Genomic DNA, 23,658 nt, shown 5'->3' with positions numbered 1-23,658 from the left:
GATAGAAAGAGAGACGGAGACACATGAGGTCTAAAAAGGAACTGTCCAGCGTCTTCATTGGATAAAGTCATAGGAAGCACATGCAATGCTTTACCTCTTTTGCACATCTAGCTTGGATTGCCGTAGCATGCTGGCGCTGTTCTGGACGAGGTCAAAAAGGACAGCCATCTGGCACTCTGAGGACAAATAACAACACATTATCATCATCTGATCATGGGTCGTTCCACAAATAGTGACTTTTGTGTCCCTTTGATATTTTATGTAAAAATGGTGCACCAATATTGCATTTTAAAAGCCTGTTATATTAAATGAAGTGCCCCTAACATAAACCACATGGACAATTCAATAAACTCCGATTTTTTATATGAATAAAGACTTGCTAAAGTGCATGTTTTTCCGACTTCTAGGAAGATTTCAACCCACTTCACCCCAAAATTCGGAAGATTATTATTTATTTCACATTATTAGTGATTCATTTACATTTTTCCCTTATTTGAAGTTAAGCCCTGTTTCTACTGAACTCTCATTTTAATATTGTCAAACTATTCCTTTAAGTTATATTTTCAAAAGATAATGTAAATCATAGTGTAAAAGCATGTCAGCTGGTTTTACTCTTTTTGACCTTTTTCTGGTGTTTTGTGGTGGAACACTGAACGGGTCGAGCATAACACATCAACCCTTTTACGCATTGATAGATAGGCTAGAAATGTTTAACTTTATATATATTTTTTTAACTTACATTCAATTTAAGTAAATCATTCCATTCCCTGTCACAAGGGGAGTTATGGCTGATTTAAGATGAAATCGTCAGCCTTATTACGTCAATCCTGTTACTTTAAATGGCACTTCATTCTTAATTTAATCCTTTTGAGATGTGAAAACATGCTTTTTATCAAATAAAATGTTATTGGTCACATACACATATTTAGGAGATTGCGGGTGTAGCGAAATTCTTGACTATGTGCTCTTTATGACAACATTTAGAAATTAGGTGAAATAAATTGTTTTTTGGGACCAAATTACACTACCCAAAAAGCACTCTATGGGTGGAATGATACACTACTGTTCAAAAGTTTGGGGTCACTTAGAAAGGTCCTTATTTTTGAAAGAAAAGCAAATTTTTGGTCCATTAAAATAACATCAAACACCAGTCTCAACGTCAACAGTGAAGAGGTGACTCCGGGATGCTGGCCTTCTAGGCAAAGTTGTAAAAAAAAAGCCATATCTCAGACTGGCCAATTAAAAGAAAAGATTAAGATGGACAAAAGAACACAGACACTGGACAGAGGAACTCGACTCCGGCTTGTCACTGTTGACATTGAGACTGGTGTTTTGAGGGTACTATTTAATGAAGCTGCCAGTTGAGGACTTGTGAGGCGTCTGTTTCTCAAACTATATACTCTAATGTACTTGTCCTCTTGCTCAGTTGTGCACCGGGGCCTCCCAGTCCTATTTCTATTCTGGTTAGGGCCAGTTTGCGCAGTTCTGTGAAGGGAGTAGCAAACAGCGTTGTACAAGATCTTCAGTTTCTTGGCAATTTCTCGCATGGAATAGCCTTCATTTCTCAGAACAAGAATAGACTGACGAGCTTCAGAAGAAAGTTCTTTGTTTCTGGCCATTTTGAGCATGTAATCGAACCCACAAATGCTGATGCTCCAAATACTCAACTAGTCTAAAGAAGGCCAGTTTTATTGCTTCTTTAATCAGATCAGTTTTCAGCTGTGCTAACATAATTGCAAAATACTTTTCTAATGATCAATTAGCCTTTTAAAATGATAAACTTGGGTTAGTTAACGCAACGTGCCATTGGAACACAGGAGTGATGGTTGCTGATAATGGGCCTCTGTACGCCTATTTAGATACCCAGTTAAAAAAATCTACCGTTTCCAGATACAATAGTCATTTACAACATTAACAATGTCTACACTGTATTTCTGATCAATTTTATGTTATTTTACAACAAATGACAACAAATGAGCTTTTCTTAAAAAAAAGAAGAAGACCTTTCTAAGTGACCGAAACTTTTGAACGGTAGTGTATCTATACTTGGAATTATTTATTTATGGGATTTATTTGACAGGGACCGTGCACATTAATGCACATTTCCTTGTTTACATCAATGTAAATGCACCAGAGTTTGTAAAAGGTCTAATTCTCGTCTGTAGCCCCTAGATAGGTTATGAAGGAAGGTCAATGAATTTAGGCCAGTGTGTGTAAACGAAAGGAAAAAGAGAAGAGAGCTATTGATTCATGTTCATGACTCCAACAAGCACAGTTTGTCATGGTCAAAACTCTCTTCAGGCATTAGATTGAGTGCAGGAAGTAGAATATAACTCATCCTCCCTCCCTCTGCTCTAGATCAGTTCTGAACATCTCGGTCTGATGCAAGAAAATACATTTCCCTGTACTTGTACTTGTGCATGACATTACAACTCGAAACTATCTATAACATCTGCAAACACCTTGTACCTGCTGGCTTGTTAACTGGGTGGGGTCGGCTTGTTATCGAGTAACAGCTGTTATTCAGACGAGGCAACATAGTCTGAACATTCCTCACCACTTTGTTGGGTTAGAAGTGCCAAAGCCCAGCCTGTCTGTGATAGTGGATGGTATTGTGAGGCCCAGGGTGATGTGTAAGGTCATCCTGACTTCCCCTGTCAATCAGATCAAATACACCCAGTGTCATCCACACCCAAAACGTGGAAGTAAAAAAGTTTTTAAAAAATCAAGCAAGGCCAAGAGCCATGCCTGTGAAAAGGGTTTGATTGTTGTGAAAAGGGTTTGAAAGGTGTGAAAAGTAAGTAGGCTTTTTGGGGTGTGTGATCAGTTATTTAAGGAAGATTAGTGAAAAAGTATCGTAATAAAGGAATCAAGACAGCAGCCACTGAGGAAAGAGTGGAGTCTCTGTCTGCAAAATACCAAAGGCCTGCAATACGAACATGATGAGAATCAACCCCCCGCCCCCCAAAAAACATTTGTTACTTCTATGAAGAGTGCCTTGTTCCTCCTTTCTTTTTGATGACCAATTTACCCCTTTTACCAAAGAGCACCTACCAAAGAGCACCTTGCCTTGTTCCTCCTTTCTTTTTGATGACCAATTTACCCCTTTTACCAAAGAGCGCTTCTCTTCCTCGTTGTTTTATACAGGCTGCTTTATGCTCTATTTAGACACCGGTATTTAATTTCACATAATGCAAATGAGAAGAAAAAACATGGCTATTCTTTTCACAACATACTGTACGTTCGACAAAAACATGCTATTATTTTTTGTCAATGAATGTGTTCGTCAAGTGTCTATTTCCATCTACTTCGTAGTACTACAGCACTACGACCTCAAAACAGATTTTTGAGTGGCAATTGGTGTAATCAATGTTTATAGACAAGGCCCCTAGTCAATATCAATTGCGGAGAGGTTTGTCAATGGATCTGCCAAAGTGTGACACACCCGGGTTAGGCCACAGGTGGGGCACTGTCAGCTCCAGACTCTGATCTGCTGGATTGGGAACGCCAGTGTTCCTGTCCAGGGAACAGTTCAATGTGAGATTAACGTTAATTGACAGCTTGCTCTCTAGTGCCTATAATAACTACTTCAACTCCGGGCGACAGATTCAGAACACTACATCTGATGAACATCTCCAATGCACACATTAAACCTACATCAAACAATCACTAGGCCTATATCATGTTAATAAATCATCTAAGCCTAGTGATTATCCCTAATCCATTCATTCTGAATCTCTGTATAATTTCTACAAGTGCTTGGTGAAACTTGGAAAATGTAACAGCAAAGGGCCTATAATGAAATCTAATTGATGTTACATTGCTGTCTTTCTAAATATAACCACTTGGGGAATTAAAGATTGATGTGTTTAAAGAGATTAAGTCTACTGCTCCATTTACGTACATAAGCTACACACAGTACTATTTAAAATGTATATCTGGGTTTTTGTTTCTCCATCCTTAATTTGATCAAATAAATCATATTATCATCACATAATATCCAAAGCCCCTCAGATCTTTGACATAACGTGGACATTTTTATATAATTCTTTACAAATATTCCCCGTCATAACGGAAGAGTTATGTTCTGTGTTCTGAACTTATAGCCTAATGCCTTTGAATACCAGTCTTTTGAGTTGGAGTTGGAGTTGAATGATGTTGTTTTCTACTAAGTTTCCTTAATTTTTTTTTTTACATTCCAGTGGAATAGTAGATGGCAGACAATAAATCTCTGACACACAGGGTGCATCCTAAATGGCACCGTATTCCCTAAAGGTAGTGCTCTACTTTTAACAAGAGGCCCTGGTCAAAAGTAGTGCACTACATAGGGAATAGGGTGCCATTTGGGACGCCTTTTCAGACAAATGGGTCACTTCAAAAGGTATGTTGTGCTAATTCTGCAGTGATGGCATATATACAACAGCAGCTTACTGGCAGGGAGGCATAGTTGGAATGTGGCAGGTTCTGGTTATTTATTTGTGTTCTGGTATTTGAGCTTTGGCTTTGGTTAAGGGCATGCTTGTTTTCTGATCAAAAAATTGAAACGGTCGGTATTCGATGGAAAAAGCTGATACTACAAAATAAAATCTACCTCAAAATCTTTTAGTTGGTACTCATCCCGGATCCGGGAGCACCCCCCACAGTAAAAAAGCTGACTAGCATAGCCTAGCATAGCGTCACAAGTAAATACAAGCATCTAAATATCATTAAATCACAAGTCCAAGACACCAGATGAAAGATACAGATCTTGTGAATCCAGCCATCATTTCTGATTTTTAAAATGTTTTACAGGGAAGACACAATATGTAAATCTATTAGCTAACCACGATAGCAAAAGACACAACTTTTTTTTCTCCACCATTTTTTTCCTGCATGGGCAGCTATCACAATTTCGACTAAATAAATATATATATAGCCACTAACCAAGAAACAACTTCATAAGATGACAGTCTGATAACATATTTATGGTATAGGATAAGTTTTTTTAGAAAAATGTGCATTTTTCAGGTATAAATCACATTTCTACATTGCAGCTGCAATCTGAAATAGCGTTGGAAGCAGCCGGAATAATTACAGAGACCGACGTCAATTACCAAAATACTCATCCTAAAACATTTCTGAAAAATACACAGCATACAGCAATCGAAAGACACAGATCTTGTGAATCCAGACAATGTTTCAGATTTTCTAAGTGTTTTACAGGGAAGACACAATATGTAAATCTATTAGCTAACCACGATAGCAAAAGACACAACTTTTTTTTCTCCACCATTTTATTCCTGCATGGGCAGCTATCACAATTTCGACTAAATAAAGATATATATAGCCACTAACCAAGAAACAACTTCATAAGATGACAGTCTGATAACATATTTATGGTATAGGATAAGTTTTTTTAGAAAAATGTGCATTTTTCAGGTATAAATCACATTTCTACATTGCAGCTGCAATCTGAAATAGCGTTGGAAGCAGCCGGAATAATTACAGAGACCGACGTCAATTACCAAAATACTCATCCTAAAACATTTCTGAAAAATACACAGCATACAGCAATCGAAAGACACAGATCTTGTGAATCCAGACAATGTTTCAGATTTTCTAAGTGTTTTACAGGGAAGACACAATATGTAAATCTATTAGCTAACCACGATAGCAAAAGACACCACTTTTTTTCTTCACCATTTTTTTCCTGCATCAGTAGCTATCACTAATTCGACTAAATAAAGATATATATAGCCACTAACCAAGAAACAACTTCATAAGATGACAGTCTGATAACATATTCATGGTATAGGATAGTTTTTTTTAGAAAAATGTGCATATTTCAGGTATAAATCACATTTCTACATTGCAGCTGCAATCTGAAATAGCGTTGGAAGCAGCCGGAATAATTACAGAGACCGACGTCAATTACCAAAATACTCATCCTAAAACATTTCTGAAAAATACACAGCATACAGCAATCGAAAGACACAGATCTTGTGAATCCAGACACAATATATCGTTATATTAGCATACCACATACCACATACCAATATATCGTTATATTAGCATACCACATGAGCTAACATCACCCAGCATTGAATCAAGCCAAAAGGGTCGATAACGTTATCGCCACCAAAATATATTAATTTTTTCACTAACCTTCTCAGAATTCTTCAGATGACAGTCCTGTAACATCATATTACACAATGCATATAGAGTTTGTTCGAAAATGTGCATATTTAGCATCAAAAATCTTGGTGATGCAATGTAATCTGTCAAAACATGCATTCGGGCCGGCGCCATCTTGGAAAGGCACCTATGATTACGATTATTTATCGATTAGATTGACTAAAAAAATACAGGTTGGACAGCTAATGAAAGATGCATTGGTTATTAATGCAACCGCTGATTTAGATTTTTAAAATTAACGTTACAAGACATACATTGTGAGTTACAGCCAGACTAGTGCCGCAAAAAATGGCCGACAACTGCGTTTAAATTTTTCCACATAAATACGGAATAAAATCATAAATAACTCTTACTTTTGGACGAGCTTCCATCAGTATCTTGGGCAATGTGTCCTTTGTCCAAAAGTATCGTTGCTTTGTTGTAAAACGACCTCCTCAACTTCAGAACTAGCAGCTAACGATAGCTTCACGGCACACACATGCCCAAATCGTCAAACGCAATACTAAGGAAATTCAGAAAAATAGCAATATACTCGCATGAACTGATATAAATCGGTTTCAAATAACTTCGTTATGATGTTTCTAACACCTATATCGAACTAAATCACAGACGGATAGATCTTTGATCAATAACGAGAGCTTTTGAGCATGCGATTCTGATGTCCTCCCTTGCGTCCTGGCGAGCGTCAAAAGGAAGGGTCATCTCACTCCACTCCCTTTTATAAACTCTGACAAACACGTAGAGACACCATTCCACTTCTCATTGGTTACTGACATCCAGGGGAAGGCGGGTGCAGTTCATGTCAAGCCATAGGGCACACAGAGTTTTCAACTGATCCGAGATCAGAGACTATTTTTCAGAGCTTCGCATGTCCTGTCATGATTTTCGCTGTAGAAAGAGTTCTGGTTCACCCACAGACATAATTCAAACGGTTTTAGAAACTAGAGATTGTTTTCTATCCAATAGTAATAATAATTGTATGCATATTGTACGAGCAAGAATTGAGTATGAGGCAGTTTAATTTGGAGACGATAAATGCTAACGTTGAAACAGCACCCCCTATATTGAGAAAAGGTTTTAAGGGCTTGTTTTCTGATCAAAAAATTTAAACGGTCGGTATTCGATGGAAAAAGCTGATACTACAAAATAAAATCTACCTCAAAATCGTCCAACATCTTCACAAGAAGGTTCTTGAAACTCAGATCAAACAAACTCAAAACACAAAAAAAAGTAGGTAGATATTGGATACAGTACCAGAAAGGTTGAGGGCAGCCAGCTTGAATGGTGGGATGTTAGCGAGAAAGCGCTCCATTCCATGGAAGATGAAAGCACTGCAGTTTGTCAGCAGCTGCTCCAGCTCTGCGAGACTGACACACACACATCAGTGTTAGTGGCTTAAGAGTGCAGCATGCCATGAAAAAACATCACGTAAAACACATCTGCCATCAGATTGGTATGCCAGCGGACAGGAATACATGACATACATATGTGACTCTACTGGAGCACTTGTGTCATTACTGCTAATGAGTGTGTTGAGTGAAAGTGACTTCTGACCTGGGAGTGTGTTCACTTCCCAAAAAGCCCTCCCACAGTGGGGTGAACTGCTGGCTGTATGCCTCCAAAGTCCTCTTCATCCTCTCTGTCAGGCTGCTGCCTTCTGAAACATACCCCCCCCGCAACGTACACACACGCACACGACACACACACACAGAATAAACAACAGTAAGAATTGCACTGACAAAATGTACAGTGTGAAGGGAGTTTGGGGACCCGATGGTGGAGGGAGGAGGACACGTCAAGGCCAGTCAATAGTCCATTGGATTTTGGCAAACAGCACATTAATCATTGCAAAATTCTCCTTGCTGAGAAGGAGTCTTAGTTCTAAACACAGAGGCTGTGTCCGAATACCCATACTAGCGTACTACATACTGTACTTAAACCGCATACTATGTATGCATCGTTGCATAGTATTTAGCACGTACTGTACTGTTTATTAAAAAGTATGCAGTATGCCATGGCCGCAACGCAGGCAGTGTGTGGGTGGATTTTTCCAAATTTAACAGGCATGCACCACATGAACCAGTCTGATAATAGCTCATTTTAATTTGATTAATTGCTCAAAACTCTGAATAGAATAGGAATGGAGTAATAGGCCTACTGAGGCTGGTTATACGAACACTATCACATTCGACTTATACCATAGTAGACCATATAGCCCATCTATCCTATTTAAAAAGGACTGAAGACAGAAATGTATAATCTGGTTCCATTTCAACATATTTATTAGTGAAACCTAAGTGCTGTAACATATATACATTAAATCAAATAGCCTAGTACACACACCAAAACCTTTCAAATGCTCAAATCAAAAGGCTATTGCACAGAACAATTTGGACAGTTGGGTGCATCGCAAATTCAGAACCGTTGGACAGCAACGTAATAAACTAAAGCACTGATCATTGGGAACGAGATGAAAGTGACTGCTAAGGCTTGATCCATACATGTAATAATTCAATAGGTAACCTAGCCTACAAACTATAACAATCCATATGTTCAAATCATAAGGCCTGACTAACATGACATCAATAACGTAGCCACATCCCAAGTCCCCTGTGTCGACACGTTCAGAAATCAAAAGATGGTTTAATATTTCGTTTAAAAGCTCTGACGAAGGCCAAGAGAACAAGAAACACTTTTCAATGAGAAAGCAGAAATCCATCTTCCTAATTAACCTCTACGGGATCGGTGCCCCCTTAAACTTGCACATACACTGAAGCCAGCTAGTGGCCAAAATCTAAATTGCGCCTGGGCTGGAATAATACATTTTGGCCTAACTCTTGCATTTCAAAGACGATGGTACAAAAAGAAAAACACGCTTTTTCTTTGTATTATCTTTTACCAGATCTAATGTGTTATATTCTCCTACATTCATTTCACATTTCCACAAACTTCAAAGTGTTTCCTTTCAAATGGTATCAAGAATATGCATATCCTAACCCTTTGTCTTTGTCCTGTCTTGTCCCGTGTAAATAGTATTCGTATTTTTCGTATACATTTCGTATTTATTTTAATTTCACTTTCCATCTAGGAACTGAATATACATTCCTACATTCCGCCTCACCCAATGTGGTACGGACCTGCTATTTTTTATATACTTTTGAACCGTAACCCCAATCAGAAGCTAGCCAGATAACTAGCTACTAGCTAGTAGTCAGTTAGCCACTGCTGCGGTCTTCGCCCTTAACTCGGACACAGCCAGCTTCAATACCGGGCCGATACCTGCCAGTCTGCAAGCGCGATATCAACCCAGAGCATATAGGACTGCTTTTTCTCTACCACATCACCGGATTCCTGACGCAAGCTCTGGACAATTACACCGTATTATCACAGCTAGCTAGCTGCAACCGAGTGGCTACAACTGGCTAACACCTCTGTCCCGAAGCAAGCACCAGTTAGCCTTGAGCTAGCCTCGAGCTAGGCCCATCTGCCGGCTAGCTGCAGCGCGTTATCAACCCAGAGCATATAGGACTGCTTTTTCTCTACCACATCACCGGATTCCTGACGCAAGCTCTGGACAATTACACCGTATCATCACAGCTAGCTAGCTGCAACCGAGTGGCTACTACTGGCTAACACCTCTGTCCCGAAGCAAGCACCAGTTAGCCTTGAGCTAGCCTCGAGCTAGGCCCATCTGCCGGCTAGCTGCAAGCGCGATATCAACCCAGAGCATATAGGACTGCTTTTTCTCTACCACATCACCGGATTCCTGACGCAAGCTCTGGACAATTACACCGTATCATCACAGCTAGCTAGCTGCAACCGAGTGGCTACTACTGGCTAACACCTCTGTCCCGAAGCAAGCACCAGTTAGCCTTGAGCTAGCCTCGAGCTAGGCCCATCTGCCGGCTAGCTGAAGAGCTAGTGCCACTGCCACTGCCACGAAGCTAGCACCAGTTAGCAAACACTATTCTACAATTCACAACCTCTCTTTCGCCATCGCCATCTGGCTTGGATTCTCTGTCGACACAACCACGTCTGAGCAGACCACCCCCCGGGCTACTAACTTTACACGCCGCGTGCTAGCTTAGTGGAGGCCTCCTCTGCTCCATCTACGGCTGCCCCCTGGACACTATGATCACTTGGCTACATAGCTGATGCATGCTTGACTGTCCATTAATTCACGGTACTCCATTCTGTTTATTTGTGTCTTATCTGTCGGCTCTGTGCTTTAACTCAGGATCTGTGTGTAGTTAATCCGACCCTCTCTGCCTAGTCATCGCCATTTTTTACCTGTTGTTGCTGTGTCAGACTAGCACCCTGTTATTGCTGCTGTTATCTTACCTGTTGTTTTAGCTAGCTCTCCCAATCAAGACCTGCAATCACTTTATGCCTTATTGTATGTCTCTCTCAAATATCAATATGCCTTGCATACTGTTGTTCAGGCTAGTTTTCATTGTCATTGTTTTGGTTTGCAATGGACCCTGTAGTTCCACTCTCCGTACCTCTGATACCCCCTTTGTCCCACCCCCCACACATGCGGTGACCTCACCCATTGAGACCAGCATGTCCAGAGATACAACCTCTCTTATCATCACCCAGTGCCTGGGCTTGCCTCCGCTGTACCCGCGCCCCTCCATACCCCTGTCTGCACATTATGCCCAGAATCTATTCTACCACGCCCATAAATCTGCTCCTTTTATTCTTTGTCCCCAACGCTCTAGGCGACCAGTTTTGATAGCCTTTAGCCGCACCCTCATCCTACTACTCCTCTGTTCCTCGGGTGATGTGGAGGTAAACCCAGGCCCTGCATGTCCCCAGTCACCCTCATTTGTTGACTTCTGCGATCGAAAAAGCCTTGGCCTCATGCATGTCAACATCCGAAGCCTCCTCCCTAAGTTTGCCTTACTCACCGCTTTAGCACACTCTGCCAATCCTGATGTCCTTGCCGTGTCCGAATCCTGGCTTAGGAAGGCCACCAAAAATTCTGAGATTTCCATACCCAACTATAACACTTTCCGTCAAGATAGAACTGCCAAAGGGGGAGGAGTTGCAATCTACTGCAGAGATAGCCTGCAAAGTTCTGTCATACTTTCCAGGTCTATGCCCAAACAGTTCGAACTTCTAATTTTAAAAATTAATCTCTCCAGAAATAAGTCTCTCACTGTTGCCGCCTGCTACCGACCCCCCTCAGCTCCCAGCTGTGCCCTGGACACCATCTGTGAATTGATCGCTCCCCATCTAGCTTCAGAGTTTGTTCTGTTAGGTGACCTAAACTGGGATATGCTTAACACCCCGGCAGTCCTACAATCCAAGCTTGATGCCCTCAATCTCACACAAATCATCAAGGAACCCACCAGGTACAACCCTAAATCCGTAAACATGGGCACCCTAATAGACATTATCCTGACCAACCTGCCCTCCAAATACACCTCTGCTGTCTTCAATCAAGATCTCAGCGATCACTGCCTCATTGCCTGTATCCGCCACGGGTCTGCGGTCAAACGACCACCCCTCATCACTGTCAAACGCTCCCTAAAACACTTCTGCGAGCAGGCCTTTCTAATCGACCTGGCCCGGGTACCCTGGAAGGATATTGACCTCATCCCGTCAGTTGAGGATGCCTGGTCATTCTTTAAATGTTACTTCCTCACCATATTAGACAAGCATGCTCCGTTCAAAAAATGCAGAACCAAGAACAGATATAGCCCTTGGTTCACTCCAGACCTGACTGCCCTCGACCAGCACAAAAACATCCTGTGGCGAACTGCAATAGCATCGAAGAGCCCCCGCGATATGCAACTGTTCAGGGAAGTCAGGAACCAATACACGCAGTCAGTCAGGAAAGCAAAGGCCAGCTTTTTCAAGCAGAAATTCGCATCCTGTAGCTCTAACTCCAAAAAGTTCTGGGATACTGTAAAGTCCATGGAGAACAAGAGCACCTCCTCCCAGCTGCCCACTGCACTGAGGCTAGGTAACACGGTCACCACCGATAAATCCGTGATAATCGAAGACTTCAACAAGCATTTCTCAATGGCTGGCCATGCCTTCTTCCTGGCGACTCCAACCTTGGCCAACAGCCCCGCCCCCCCCGCTGCTACTCGCCCAAGCCTCCCCAGCTTCTCCTTTACCCAAATCCAGATAGCAGATGTTCTGAAAGAGCTGGAAAACCTGGACCCATACAAATCAGCTGGGCTTGACAATCTGGACCCCCTATTTCTGAAACTGTCCGCCGCCATTGTCGCACCCCCTATTACCAGCCTGTTCAACCTCTCCTTCGTATCATCTGAGATCCCCAAGGATTGGAAAGCTGCTGCGGTCATCCCCCTCTTCAAAGGGGGAGACACCCTGGACCCAAACTGTTACAGACCTATATCCATCCTGCCCTGCCTATCTAAGGTCTTCGAAAGCCAAGTCAACAAACAGATCACTGACCATCTCGAATCCCACCGTACCTTCTCCGCTGTGCAATCCGGTTTCCGAGCCGGTCACGGATGCACCTCAGCCACGCTCAAGGTACTAAACGACATCATAACCGCCATCGATAAAAGACATTACTGTGCAGCCGTCTTCATCGACCTGGCCAAGGCTTTCGACTCTGTCAATCACCATATTCTTATCGGCAGACTCAGTAGCCTCGGTTTTTCTAATGACTGCCTTGCCTGGTTCACCAACTACTTTGCAGACAGAGTTCAGTGTGTCAAATCGGAGGGCATGTTGTCCGGTCCTCTGGCAGTCTCTATGGGGGTACCACAGGGTTCAATTCTCGGGCCGACTCTTTTCTCTGTATACATCAATGATGTTGCTCTTGCTGCGGGCGATTCCCTGATCCACCTCTACGCAGACGACACCATTCTATATACTTCCGGCCCTTCCTTGGACACTGTGCTATCTAACCTCCAAACGAGCTTCAATGCCATACAACACTCCTTCCGTGGCCTCCAACTGCTCTTAAACGCTAGTAAAACCAAATGCATGCTTTTCAACCGCTCGCTGCCTGCACCCGCACGCCCGACTAGCATCACCACCCTGGACGGTTCCGACCTAGAATATGTGGACATCTATAAGTACCTAGGTGTCTGGCTAGACTGCAAACTCTCCTTCCAGACTCATATCAAACATCTCCAATCCAAAATCAAATCAAGAATCGGCTTTCTATTTCGCAACAAAGCCTCCTTCACTCACGCCGCCAAACTTACCCTAGTAAAACTGACTATCCTGCCGATCCTCGACTTCGGCGATGTCATCTACAAAATAGCTTCCAACACTCTACTCAGCAAACTGGATGCAGTTTATCACAGTGCCATTCGTTTTGTTACTAAAGCACCTTATACGACCCACCACTGCGACCTGTATGCCCTAGTCGGCTGGCCCTCGCTACATGTTCGTCGTCAGACCCACTGGCTCCAGGTCATCTACAAGGCTATGCTAGGTAAAGTGCCGCCTTATCTCAGTTCACTGGTCACGATGGCTACACCCACCCGCAGCACGCGCTCCAGCAGGTGTATCTCACTGATCATCCCTAAAGCTAAAACCTCATTTGGACGCCTTTCCTTCCAGTTCTCTGCTGCCTGCGACTGGAACGAATTGCAAAAATCTCTGAAGTTGGAGACTTTTATCTCCCTCAACAACTTTAAAAATCTGCTATCCGAGCAGCTAACCGATCGCTGCAGCTGTACATAGTCCATCTGTAAACTACCCACCCAATTTACCTACCTCACCCCACATACTGCTTTTATTTATTTACTTTTCTGCTCTTTTGCACACCAGTACCAATATCTCTTCTTGCACATGATCATCTGATGATTTATCACTCCAGTGTTAATCTGCTAAATTGTAATTATTCGATTTATTGCCTACCTCATGCCTTTTGCACACATTGTATATAGATTCTCTTTTTTCTACCATGTTATTGACTTGTTTATTGTTTACTCCATGTGTAACTCTGTGTTGTCTGTTCACACTGCTATGCTTTATCTTGGCCAGGTCGCAGTTGCAAATGAGAACTTGTTCTCAACTAGCCTACCTGGTTAAATAAAGGTGAAATAAAAAATAAAATAAAAAATATCCTTGCTTCAGGTCCTGAGCTACAGGCAGTTCGATTTGGGTATGTCATTTTAGGCGAAAATTGAAAAAAGGGGTCGGATCCTTTGCTTCTAATGCATTTTGGAAAAGTGTGCATCGAATTCTACTAGATGAAAATCAGAAATGAGTATAACATCCTGGCATTTAAACCATACTCGATTTTTTGAAAATGTACATACTATAAAGAGTTCTATTTTTGCATACTGAGAATGCGTCATGCACGATTGTGTTGTTTTGTGTTATTGTTTAATTTTGGTAGCACATCCCCATATCCATATCTGATTAACAGCTGTTGTAAAAGCCGAAATGAGAATGACATCCAGGCATTTAAAGCATACTATATTTTCATAATTTCACATACTATAAAACGTTCTTATTTCGCATCCTCAAACAGCCTACTATCTACGATGCAAGTATGGGTATTTGGACTGGTTAGTATGGGTATTTGGACACAGTAGGCCGTTTGAGTATGCGAAAAAATTACCTTTTATAGTATGTGAAATTTTGAAAATCAAGTATACTTTAAATGCCCGGATGTCATACTCATTTTGGCTTTTCATCTAGTAGAATTCGCTTCACAGAACTGAATAGTTTTTTCACACTCAAGTGTGTTCGACACCAGCTGATAATCAAAATAGGGGACGTGTTCTACAAAGATGTATGAACGTCGGGGGAAAAGCGCGATTGCGCATTCAATGAGGCCATCTCAATAAAGATGAGTAGTATATTGATATTTGTTGCTTACTGCATAGGATTTTACTAAACAGTACGTTCTATGTAGTATTTGGTATGATTAGTACACAGTATGCGGTTTAAGTAAGTAGCAGGCAAGACAGATTTCGTAAAACGACCACTCACATACTTCACCCGCGCGTAGGGACATCAACATAAAAGTCGGCTAAAGGCTAAAAACTCTGACCATTACAACCACGTCTATTTGGCGCTGGCAACATTTTCATGCTTATTAAAACAAAATATCAAATCAATAAATGGGATTGGAAAACAGTGCTATCTTGAATCAACTACTTTTTGGGGGCATATTCTACACTAGATTGGATGCACCTCTTTATGGTATTCTTGGATGTTTCGTTCAGGAGAGCCATGCCCCTAGGTTCCTACTGCAACAAAACCCATCATAGCACAGCTTACAAAGATATCAGTCGAGATCAGGGTCTATACTCATAAAGTGTCTCAGAGTAGAAGTGCTGATAGGATCAGGTACCCCCTGTCCATATAATCTTATACATTATGATATAAAGTCAAATCTGATCCTAGACACCCATGAATATGGGCCGGGGCTGTCAGAACAACATAGCTTATCGTCTGGGGCCGTATCGTGATCAACGATTCTCTTAGGAAATTATTAGCAAAATCAGAAACATCATAATGACAACTGAGATCATGCTTACTTACCATATTCCTCTTCGTTGTAAGGGTCTATGATATCTTAGATGAGGTGTATTAAGGACAATTTTCTCCACATTATGTCACTGGTCTGGCATTACAAACAATCTTATTTCCTAAATCAAATTTCATAAAGCCATTTCTACATAAGCAGTTGTCACAAAGTGCTTTACAGATGCCCAGGGTTAAACCCCAAAGAGCAAGCAATGCATAGGTAGAAGCACAGTGGCGAGGAAAAACTCTAGAAAGCAGGGACATAGGAAAAAACCTAGAGAGGAACCAGGCACTGAGGGGTGGCCAGTCCTCTTCTGGCTGTACCGGGAAGATATTTAAGAAATACCTATCTAGGAAATTCCTAGAAATATAGATTATCTCACCACTGAAAATCAGTGAAATACTTATTGGAGGTGTTAAAGGTCATTATTAAAGTCAAACAAGTAAAATATACATTTGAAGTTGTGTGTGTCTACTGGGAGGGTGTTGGGAGGCAAGACACGACTGACCGGCACCTGGGTAACAAAAAACACAGATTAAATCCAGGTAGACTAATATTGGATAGAGACATCCAAACAAACATCTGTGACAGCAAGAGCGGAAGAGATAAATTTGACTTGGGAGTGAGAGAGTGGAGTAGTGAAAGGGAGATAGAGAGCGCGAGAGAGAGGGGGAGAAAGAGAGACAGAGGAAGAGAGAGAGAGAAAGAGAGCAAGAGTGAAAGGGTGACAGGGAATAAATATGGTTTAGAAGCCAGACACAGGATCATTACAGAAACATTATGTAATTGATTGAGAAGTCACAAGCGGGCCAGGGGACTTAAATAATTTCCTGTGCTGAAGGCAGGTAAAAAGGCAGGCCTATATTTATTTACTGAACTCACCATTTTGATGGCTTTGCTTTGATCTACCTTCCCCTTGGCTCCCTTTCCACCTTTGGTCTCCTTTTTGTTGTCACTTTCAACTGCCACAAACAGGATGCAGAAATAATAAAGGAAGCAGTTGTCTGGCGGTTTAAATTACACAGCATTTTGACAAATCCCTAATGACTTTACTTTACTTTCAGGTTTATTGCCAAAGCCAATGACATCATTGAAGACGCTGAAAGAATACAGAAACTCTGAAAGTTTTCCTACGACCCATAAATACTTCCTTCTGCAGTGACCACTAGCAAACTAGTAATCTCTAGCGGACAGGCTACGTCTGACCAAATTAAGCAAGATTATAGTTCCATGTTAACCGAGATAGCAAACTAGAGAACTGCAAAGCATTGAACCTTTAAACGTCAGGCCTTGAAGAATTCCTTTTCAGTAAATGTACCCTATAATTAAATCCAGAAACAACAGACAGACACCTAAACAAAATAACCATTGCTTTCCCAAAGGAATTCTTTTGTATGCTCAAATTCATCCTGTGCATGTTTCATGCAAACTACTGCGTAGAATAACAAATATCGCTTTCCAAAAGGTGCTTCAGGCACTACATCTTCTTGACACAGTGGTAAACTATAGATGTCAAAATGATGGTAATGTTTGTCCTAGGTGTGGAAAGTAAATGTCACTTTTTTTATATATACTCCAGCCAACCTCATCCACATACAATCTCTGCTCAGTACGACATGTGTGTGCACCACACACACACACACACACACACACACACACACACACACACACACACACACACACACACACACACACACACACACACACACACACATACACACACCAGATTCCAAATGCCCTATGTACGTCTCTGCTCATTTAAGTCTGTAACCTTTGAGCACCCACTGGTGTTATGCAAATTATTTAACCTTTTTAAAGTTAATTAAGCTTGCCCAAACATAACATGAACTACTTTTCCTTTTGTAAATTACAAATGTGCATATTTTCAGAAAGGTTAAGAAAACATCATCCTTCAAAAGAACTACAATAAAACATTTAAATACAATTTACTTACTGTAATTTTACATGTGAAGACTATTTCAGAGGTTCAAAATGTTGAATGCATGTCTGATGTTTGTTACACTTGTTTTACACCCAGACAGGCTGCGAGATACACTGCAAATGTTCATGTATAAATAAAACACAAAAATAAAACACAACACAAGTCTTAAAAATCCTTCTTTAACCTGTCTCCCCTTTATCTATACTCATTGAAGTGGATTTAACAAGTGACATCAATAAGGGATCATAGCTTTCAACTAGATTCACCTGGTCAATCTATGTCATGGAAAGAGCAGGTGTTCTTAATGTTTTGTATACTCAGTGTATGCCAAATATTCGGTCAGACAATAATATAGTTTTGTATATGGCTAATTTATGTGGTAACAGGAACTTTGCAGCTCGCTGGCGCTTCAATACCCCTCTCCTACAAAATAAGAGCTTCAAACATCAATTTGCAATAGATCTCAAAGAATTCATTAGCATTAATGAAGGATCGGTTGACGATCCAAGCATACTTCGGGATGCAATTCAAGGCTTTATTAGAAGCAATGCAACTTTATTCTCTTCTAATTTACACAAGGCAAATATTAATGAAGCAAAACGATTGGAGGCAAAGTTAAATGTTTTACAACAGAGTGCAATCTGTCACCTCTTCAAAATATTTACACGACATAGAATTGGTTAAGAAAGAACTGAATGTTTTATACAGATGTGCGGAATTTCTTATGTACAAAGCTCGTCAGAATTATTACTTCAACAGTGCAAGGCCCAGCCGGTTATTGGCTATGAAACTAAGGACCAATGAGGGCTTTGCAAATAATATTACAGTCAAATCAACAGAGGGGATAGTGCATACAGACCAAAAGTTAATTAACAATACTTTTCGCTCTTTTTATTCTAAATTGTAGGTTAAACATGACGATAATGATGGCACCAGTATTCTATCGCCCCATATCATTGTTCAATTTAGATGTTAAATGATATGCAAAAATTATTGGCTCGCAGACTTGAACCTTGCATGACAAATTTAGTTCATCATGATCAAACTGGTTTTATAAAAACTTGTTTGGCCTCTGACAACATCTGCCGTCTGCTACACGTCATTTCTGCAGCTGCAGATGTGGAACTAGCTGATGCTGTTCATTTCACTTCATGCCGAAAAGGCCTTTGATCACTTTGAATGGCAGTACCTCTAAACAATTCCTCATTGCCAGAAGGACAAGGCAAGGATGTGCTCTCAGCAGCTTACTCTTTGCTTTATCACTAGAACCCCTGGCTCAGGCAGTCTGTCAGTCCACACATGTTCCTACCACTGCTCACATCTCTGACCACCATATGCAGATGATATATTACTATAGGTTGGAGACGTCCCTCGTTCTCTACCTGTCCTTCTCAATATCTTTAAAAACTTTAGTTAAATCTCAGGTTACACAATTAATTGGACCAAATCCACACTATTACCGCTTAATGAAGCGATACCTACATGTCCCCTGACATCCCAATAGTAAGCCATTTCAAATACCTAGGCATTGACATCTATCCATCCTTACAGATCACTACCAATTTTAATAGTGTTCATAAACAAGTAGAGTCAGACCTACAAAGATGGTCTCAATGCACAAATTCAAACTCTTTTCAAACTTGCATGTACATCATTAAGCTGAACATACTTCCTCGGATAAACTTTTACAGCTCTATGATTCCCCTTTCACAGCCACTGGGATATTGGAAGAAACTGCACCCTTTGATTTCCAAATGTATATGGAGGGGAAAGTGCCCTTGGATCAAAATGTCCACTTTACAAAGACGGAAGTGTTCTGGAGGCCAAAATCTCCCCAATCTTAAATTATATTACTGGGTCTTTATTCTGTGCCCACAATGTGTGGTTTAATGCCAAAGTACAGTGGTTCCTCCTTTAAAAATTGTGAGCTTACACCACGGGATAATTTGTGGTTTAGTACGGTACCCTGCGCCACCACTTCATTGCTCCAGACCAGCGCAAGGGGGAGTTAGAACACTGATTATGCTTTTGGGTCCAAATGGGTCTCTGACAATGAATGGGCGACATAAACCTAAATAGAAACTGATAATTGTGCACGACTTCAGTATTACTTACTAAAACTGTTGTTACACTAAGGTTTTTATTATTTTATTTTGGTCTTACTGTAGTAGTGTAGTCCACTCCCGACCAGTCACATTATACAGCGCCTGAGTGGTGCAACAGTCTAAGACACTGCATAGCAGTGCCAGCTGTGTTGCTACAGATGCTGGTTCAATACCTGTGCCGCCCTCGACTGGGAGACCCATGAGATGATTGTAGGTTTTTGGTTTCTCTCCCTCTAAAAACAGAAATAAATCATTCTAAATAACAAATTGGAACAATGTCTCACCCCATGTTCAAGAATGGCCTTTTTCCTCGCTCATTTTACGTTATTTGAAAATAGAATCTCCAAAATATTGTTATTTTTTAAACAAAGCGATTATTGTTAATATTAATTTAGAATTATATAAAAGCCCGTTGGACATTCTCACAGTTATATTATTAACCCTGTTATTGGGGCGGCAAGTTCGAATCCCCAAGCTGAGGTACAAATCTGTCGTTCTTCCCCTGAACAAGGCAGTTAACCCACTGTTCCTAGGCTGTCATAGAAAATAAGAATTTGTTCTTAACTGAATTGCCTAGTTAAATAAAGGTAAAATAAAAAATAAAATAATTAGCAGGACAATATATATTGGTCACATTTTTTAATATGGTCTGGGAGTGCCCAGAGGTTCACTCCTTTTGGCAATCTGTGGCTTCATCAATGTCAGGCATTTTGTCTAAACCCATCCCATGTCTGGCCAATGTGCTATTGTTTAACGATGAGTCTTCACCGAACTTAACATACAGGCAGAGAAGGATTTGGCTTGCCGGCCTAACAACAGCCAAGAGAATGGTTGCCTTACAATGCCAAGCCCCACTGTCATGTTCCTGACCTGTTTTCTGTTGTTTTGTATGTGTTTAGTCGGTCAGGGCGTGAGTTGGGGTGGGCATTCTATGTTATGTGTATCTATGTTGGTTAATGGGTTACCTGATATGGTTCTCAATTAGAGGCAGGTGGTTTACGTTTCCTCTGATTGAGAACCATATTAAGGTAGGTTGTTTCACATTGTTTGTTGTGGGTGGTTGTCTTCCGTGTCTGTGTCTGTTTGCACCACACGGGACTGTTTCGTTTGTTCGTTCGGTTTTTGTGTAGTCTATTTTCCTGTTCGTGCGTTCTTCGTGTTATGTAAGTTCGTTTGTTCAGGTCTGTTGACTCCGTTTATTATTTTGTAAATTCTCAAGTGTTTTTCGTGTTCGTCTTTATTCTTTAATAAACATCGTTATGTCAAATTACCACGCTGCATATTGGTCATCTGATCCTTCTCGCCTCTCCTCGTCCGAGGAGGAGGAAGACGACAGACGTTACACCCACACACTCTGCCACATTAGCAATGGATTTATTTATTCATGGACATAGCTCAATTTGAACTGTCAATCTCTCTACTGCATTGTGCAAAACTACAACACTTGGCAGTATAAAATCATTACTGTACATACATGTACTTAAGTAAGCAAGTCCTGTGAGTGAGATGGGAATTTGGGTGGGGGGATAAATGTGTAATGTCTGTTGGTTTGTGTGTGTTTGTGTTTTATAGTTTGTCTTGTCAACCAATAAATTATAAAACCTCATGAAAAAAAATGTATTAAAAAAGTGTAATGACATTCAACAATTGTCATTAGGCCTACACTCTTGTAGCCTGAAATAATTAATGAGTCTTGCTGACAAAATTGACCTTTACATTTTTTTTAAAAAGTAGTAAAGTTATTTATACTTAAATAAGTATTTTCTTGTCCATTATTACATTTTCGTGGTTGTGTTGTAGATGCTTCAGGCTACAGTAAACATTGTCCTTCACTAAACAATGGCTGTCATTCAGGATCTATTTGTTCAAAATGCCTCTAAAACATTTCTTATTCCATTGAATTGGATTACACTCAAATCAATGACGTTAGAACGAAGCATCCACAGCTCAGTCTATGAATTTGAGCATGTTACATTTTTCCAGACAATCCCTTAGCTGTTTACCAAAAAAGTGGTGGGTGTAAGAGCATCATGATCTATGTAAGAGCATCATGATCTACAGAACCAATCAAAAGTTTAGACACACCTACTCATTCAAGGGTTTTTCTTTATTTTTACTATTTTCTACATTGTAGAATAATAGTGAAGACATCAAAACGAGGAAATAACACATATGGAATCATATAGTAACCAAATATTTTATATTTAGATTCTTCCAAGTAGCCACCCTTTGCCTTGATAACAGCTTTGCACACTCTTGGCATTATCTCAACCAACTTCACGAGGTAGTCACCTGGAATGCATTTCAATTAACAGGTGTGCCTTGTTAAAAGTGAATTTGTGGAATTTCTTTCCTTCTTAATGTGTTTGAGACAATCAGTTGTGTTGTGACAAGGTAGGGGTGGTATACAGAAAATTGTATTTTACCAAATAGGGCTAAGTCCATATTATGGCAAAAACAGCTCAAATAAGCTAAGAGAAATGACAGTCCATCATTACTTTAAAAAATGAAGGTCAGTCAATCTGGAAAATTAAGAACTTTGAAAGTTTCTTCAAGTGCAATCGTAAAAACCATCAAGCACTACGATGAAACTTGCTCTCATGAGGACTGCCACAGGAAAGGAAGACCTAGAGTTACCTATGCTGCAGAGGATAAGTTCATTAGAGTTACCAGCCTCAGAAATTGCAGCCCAAATAAGTGCTCACAGAGTTCAAGTAACAGACACATTTCAACATCAACTGTTCAGAGGAGACTACGTGAATCACTACTAAAGGACACCAATAAGAAGAAGAGACTTGCTTGGGCCAAGAAACACGAGCAATGGACATTAGACCGGTGGAAATCTGTCCTTGGGTCTAATGAGTCCAAATTTGAGATTTTTGGTTCCAATCGCCGTGTATTTGTGAGACGCAGAGTAGCTGAACAGATGATCTCCGCATGTGTGGTTCCCACCGTGAAGCATGGAGGAGGAAGTGTGATGGTGTTTTGCTGGTGACACTGTCTGTGATTTATTTAGAATTTAAAAGCACACTTAACCAGCAATGGCTACCACAGCATTCTGCAGCGATACGCCAACCCATCTGGTTTAAGGGCTATTTGACCAAGAAGGAAAGTGATGGAGTGCTGCATCAGATGACCTGGATCCCACAATCACCTAACCTCAACCCAATTGAGATAGTTTGTGATGAGTTGGACCACAGAGTGAACGAAAAGCAGCCAAGAAGTGCTCAGCATATGTGGGAACTCCTTCAAGACTGTTGGAAAATCATTCCTCATGAAGCTGGTTGAGAGAATCTGAAGAGTGTGCAAAGCTGTCATCAAGGCAAAGGGTGGCTACTTTGAAGAATCTCAAATATGTCATATATTTGGATTTGTTTAGTACTTCTTTGGTTACAACATAGTTTTGATGTCTTCACTATTATTCTACAATGTAGAAAATAGTAAAAATAAAGAAAACCCTTGAATGAGTAGGTGTGTCTAAACTTTTGATTGGTACTCTATGTAAGAGCATCATGATCTATGTGCAGTACATAACTTATTGGATAGACACTGCAGCTTACTAATAAAATATATTGATTGAACACTATCTGATACTTATTTTATTGTATCCTCTAGAATGTGAGGCTCACATTTCTCCGTGTCATTATCAGAATTACCTTCCCAGATATAAACGTAAAGTTCACTTGTCATGTGAATTTTACAACCAAATTACAAATTAATTTGGATACGCAGACCATATTGGGAAAGAATAGAGCAGAGGTACTCAAATACTTTTTGAGAAGGTCCGGTCACACAAATTTCCTAGGCGACAAAGGTCCGGATGGATATTGTACTTTATCGACATCGTAACAATGACTACTGCCCTGTAGCACTCACATCTGTAATGTAGTGCTTTGAAAGGCTGGTCATGGCACACATAATTCTGGACCCACTCCAACTTGCATACCACCCCAACA

General features: G+C 40.6%; 1 protein-coding gene across 9 annotated transcripts in view; it reads right to left on the bottom strand.

The window, feature by feature from the left end:
• Window positions 1–23,658, bottom strand: part of LOC139570707 (cilia- and flagella-associated protein 46) — a 118,748-nt gene that overhangs the window by 2,629 nt on the left and 92,461 nt on the right. For 6 of the 9 annotated variants that reach the window (XM_071392829.1, XM_071392831.1, XM_071392830.1 and 3 more), the window contains 6 exons: window positions 16,538–16,617; window positions 16,109–16,169; window positions 15,670–15,702; window positions 7,729–7,831; window positions 7,429–7,541; window positions 95–176 (listed from right to left, as the gene is read on the bottom strand). In XM_071392829.1, coding sequence (XP_071248930.1) covers window positions 95–176; window positions 7,429–7,541; window positions 7,729–7,831; window positions 15,670–15,702; window positions 16,109–16,169; window positions 16,538–16,617 — 472 coding nt within the window. The remainder of the gene's footprint in view (window positions 1–94; window positions 177–7,428; window positions 7,542–7,728; window positions 7,832–15,669; window positions 15,703–16,108; window positions 16,170–16,537; window positions 16,618–23,658) is intronic. The other 3 variants (XM_071392832.1, XM_071392836.1, XM_071392837.1) reach the window with 3 other exon arrangements.

The sequence above is a fragment of the Salvelinus alpinus genome, chromosome 3 (assembly GCF_045679555.1).
Source record: "Salvelinus alpinus chromosome 3, SLU_Salpinus.1, whole genome shotgun sequence".
Lineage (NCBI taxonomy): Eukaryota > Metazoa > Chordata > Actinopteri > Salmoniformes > Salmonidae > Salvelinus > Salvelinus alpinus.
Note: the sequence above shows the minus strand (reverse complement) of the source record. Positions and strands in the feature narration are given on the sequence as shown.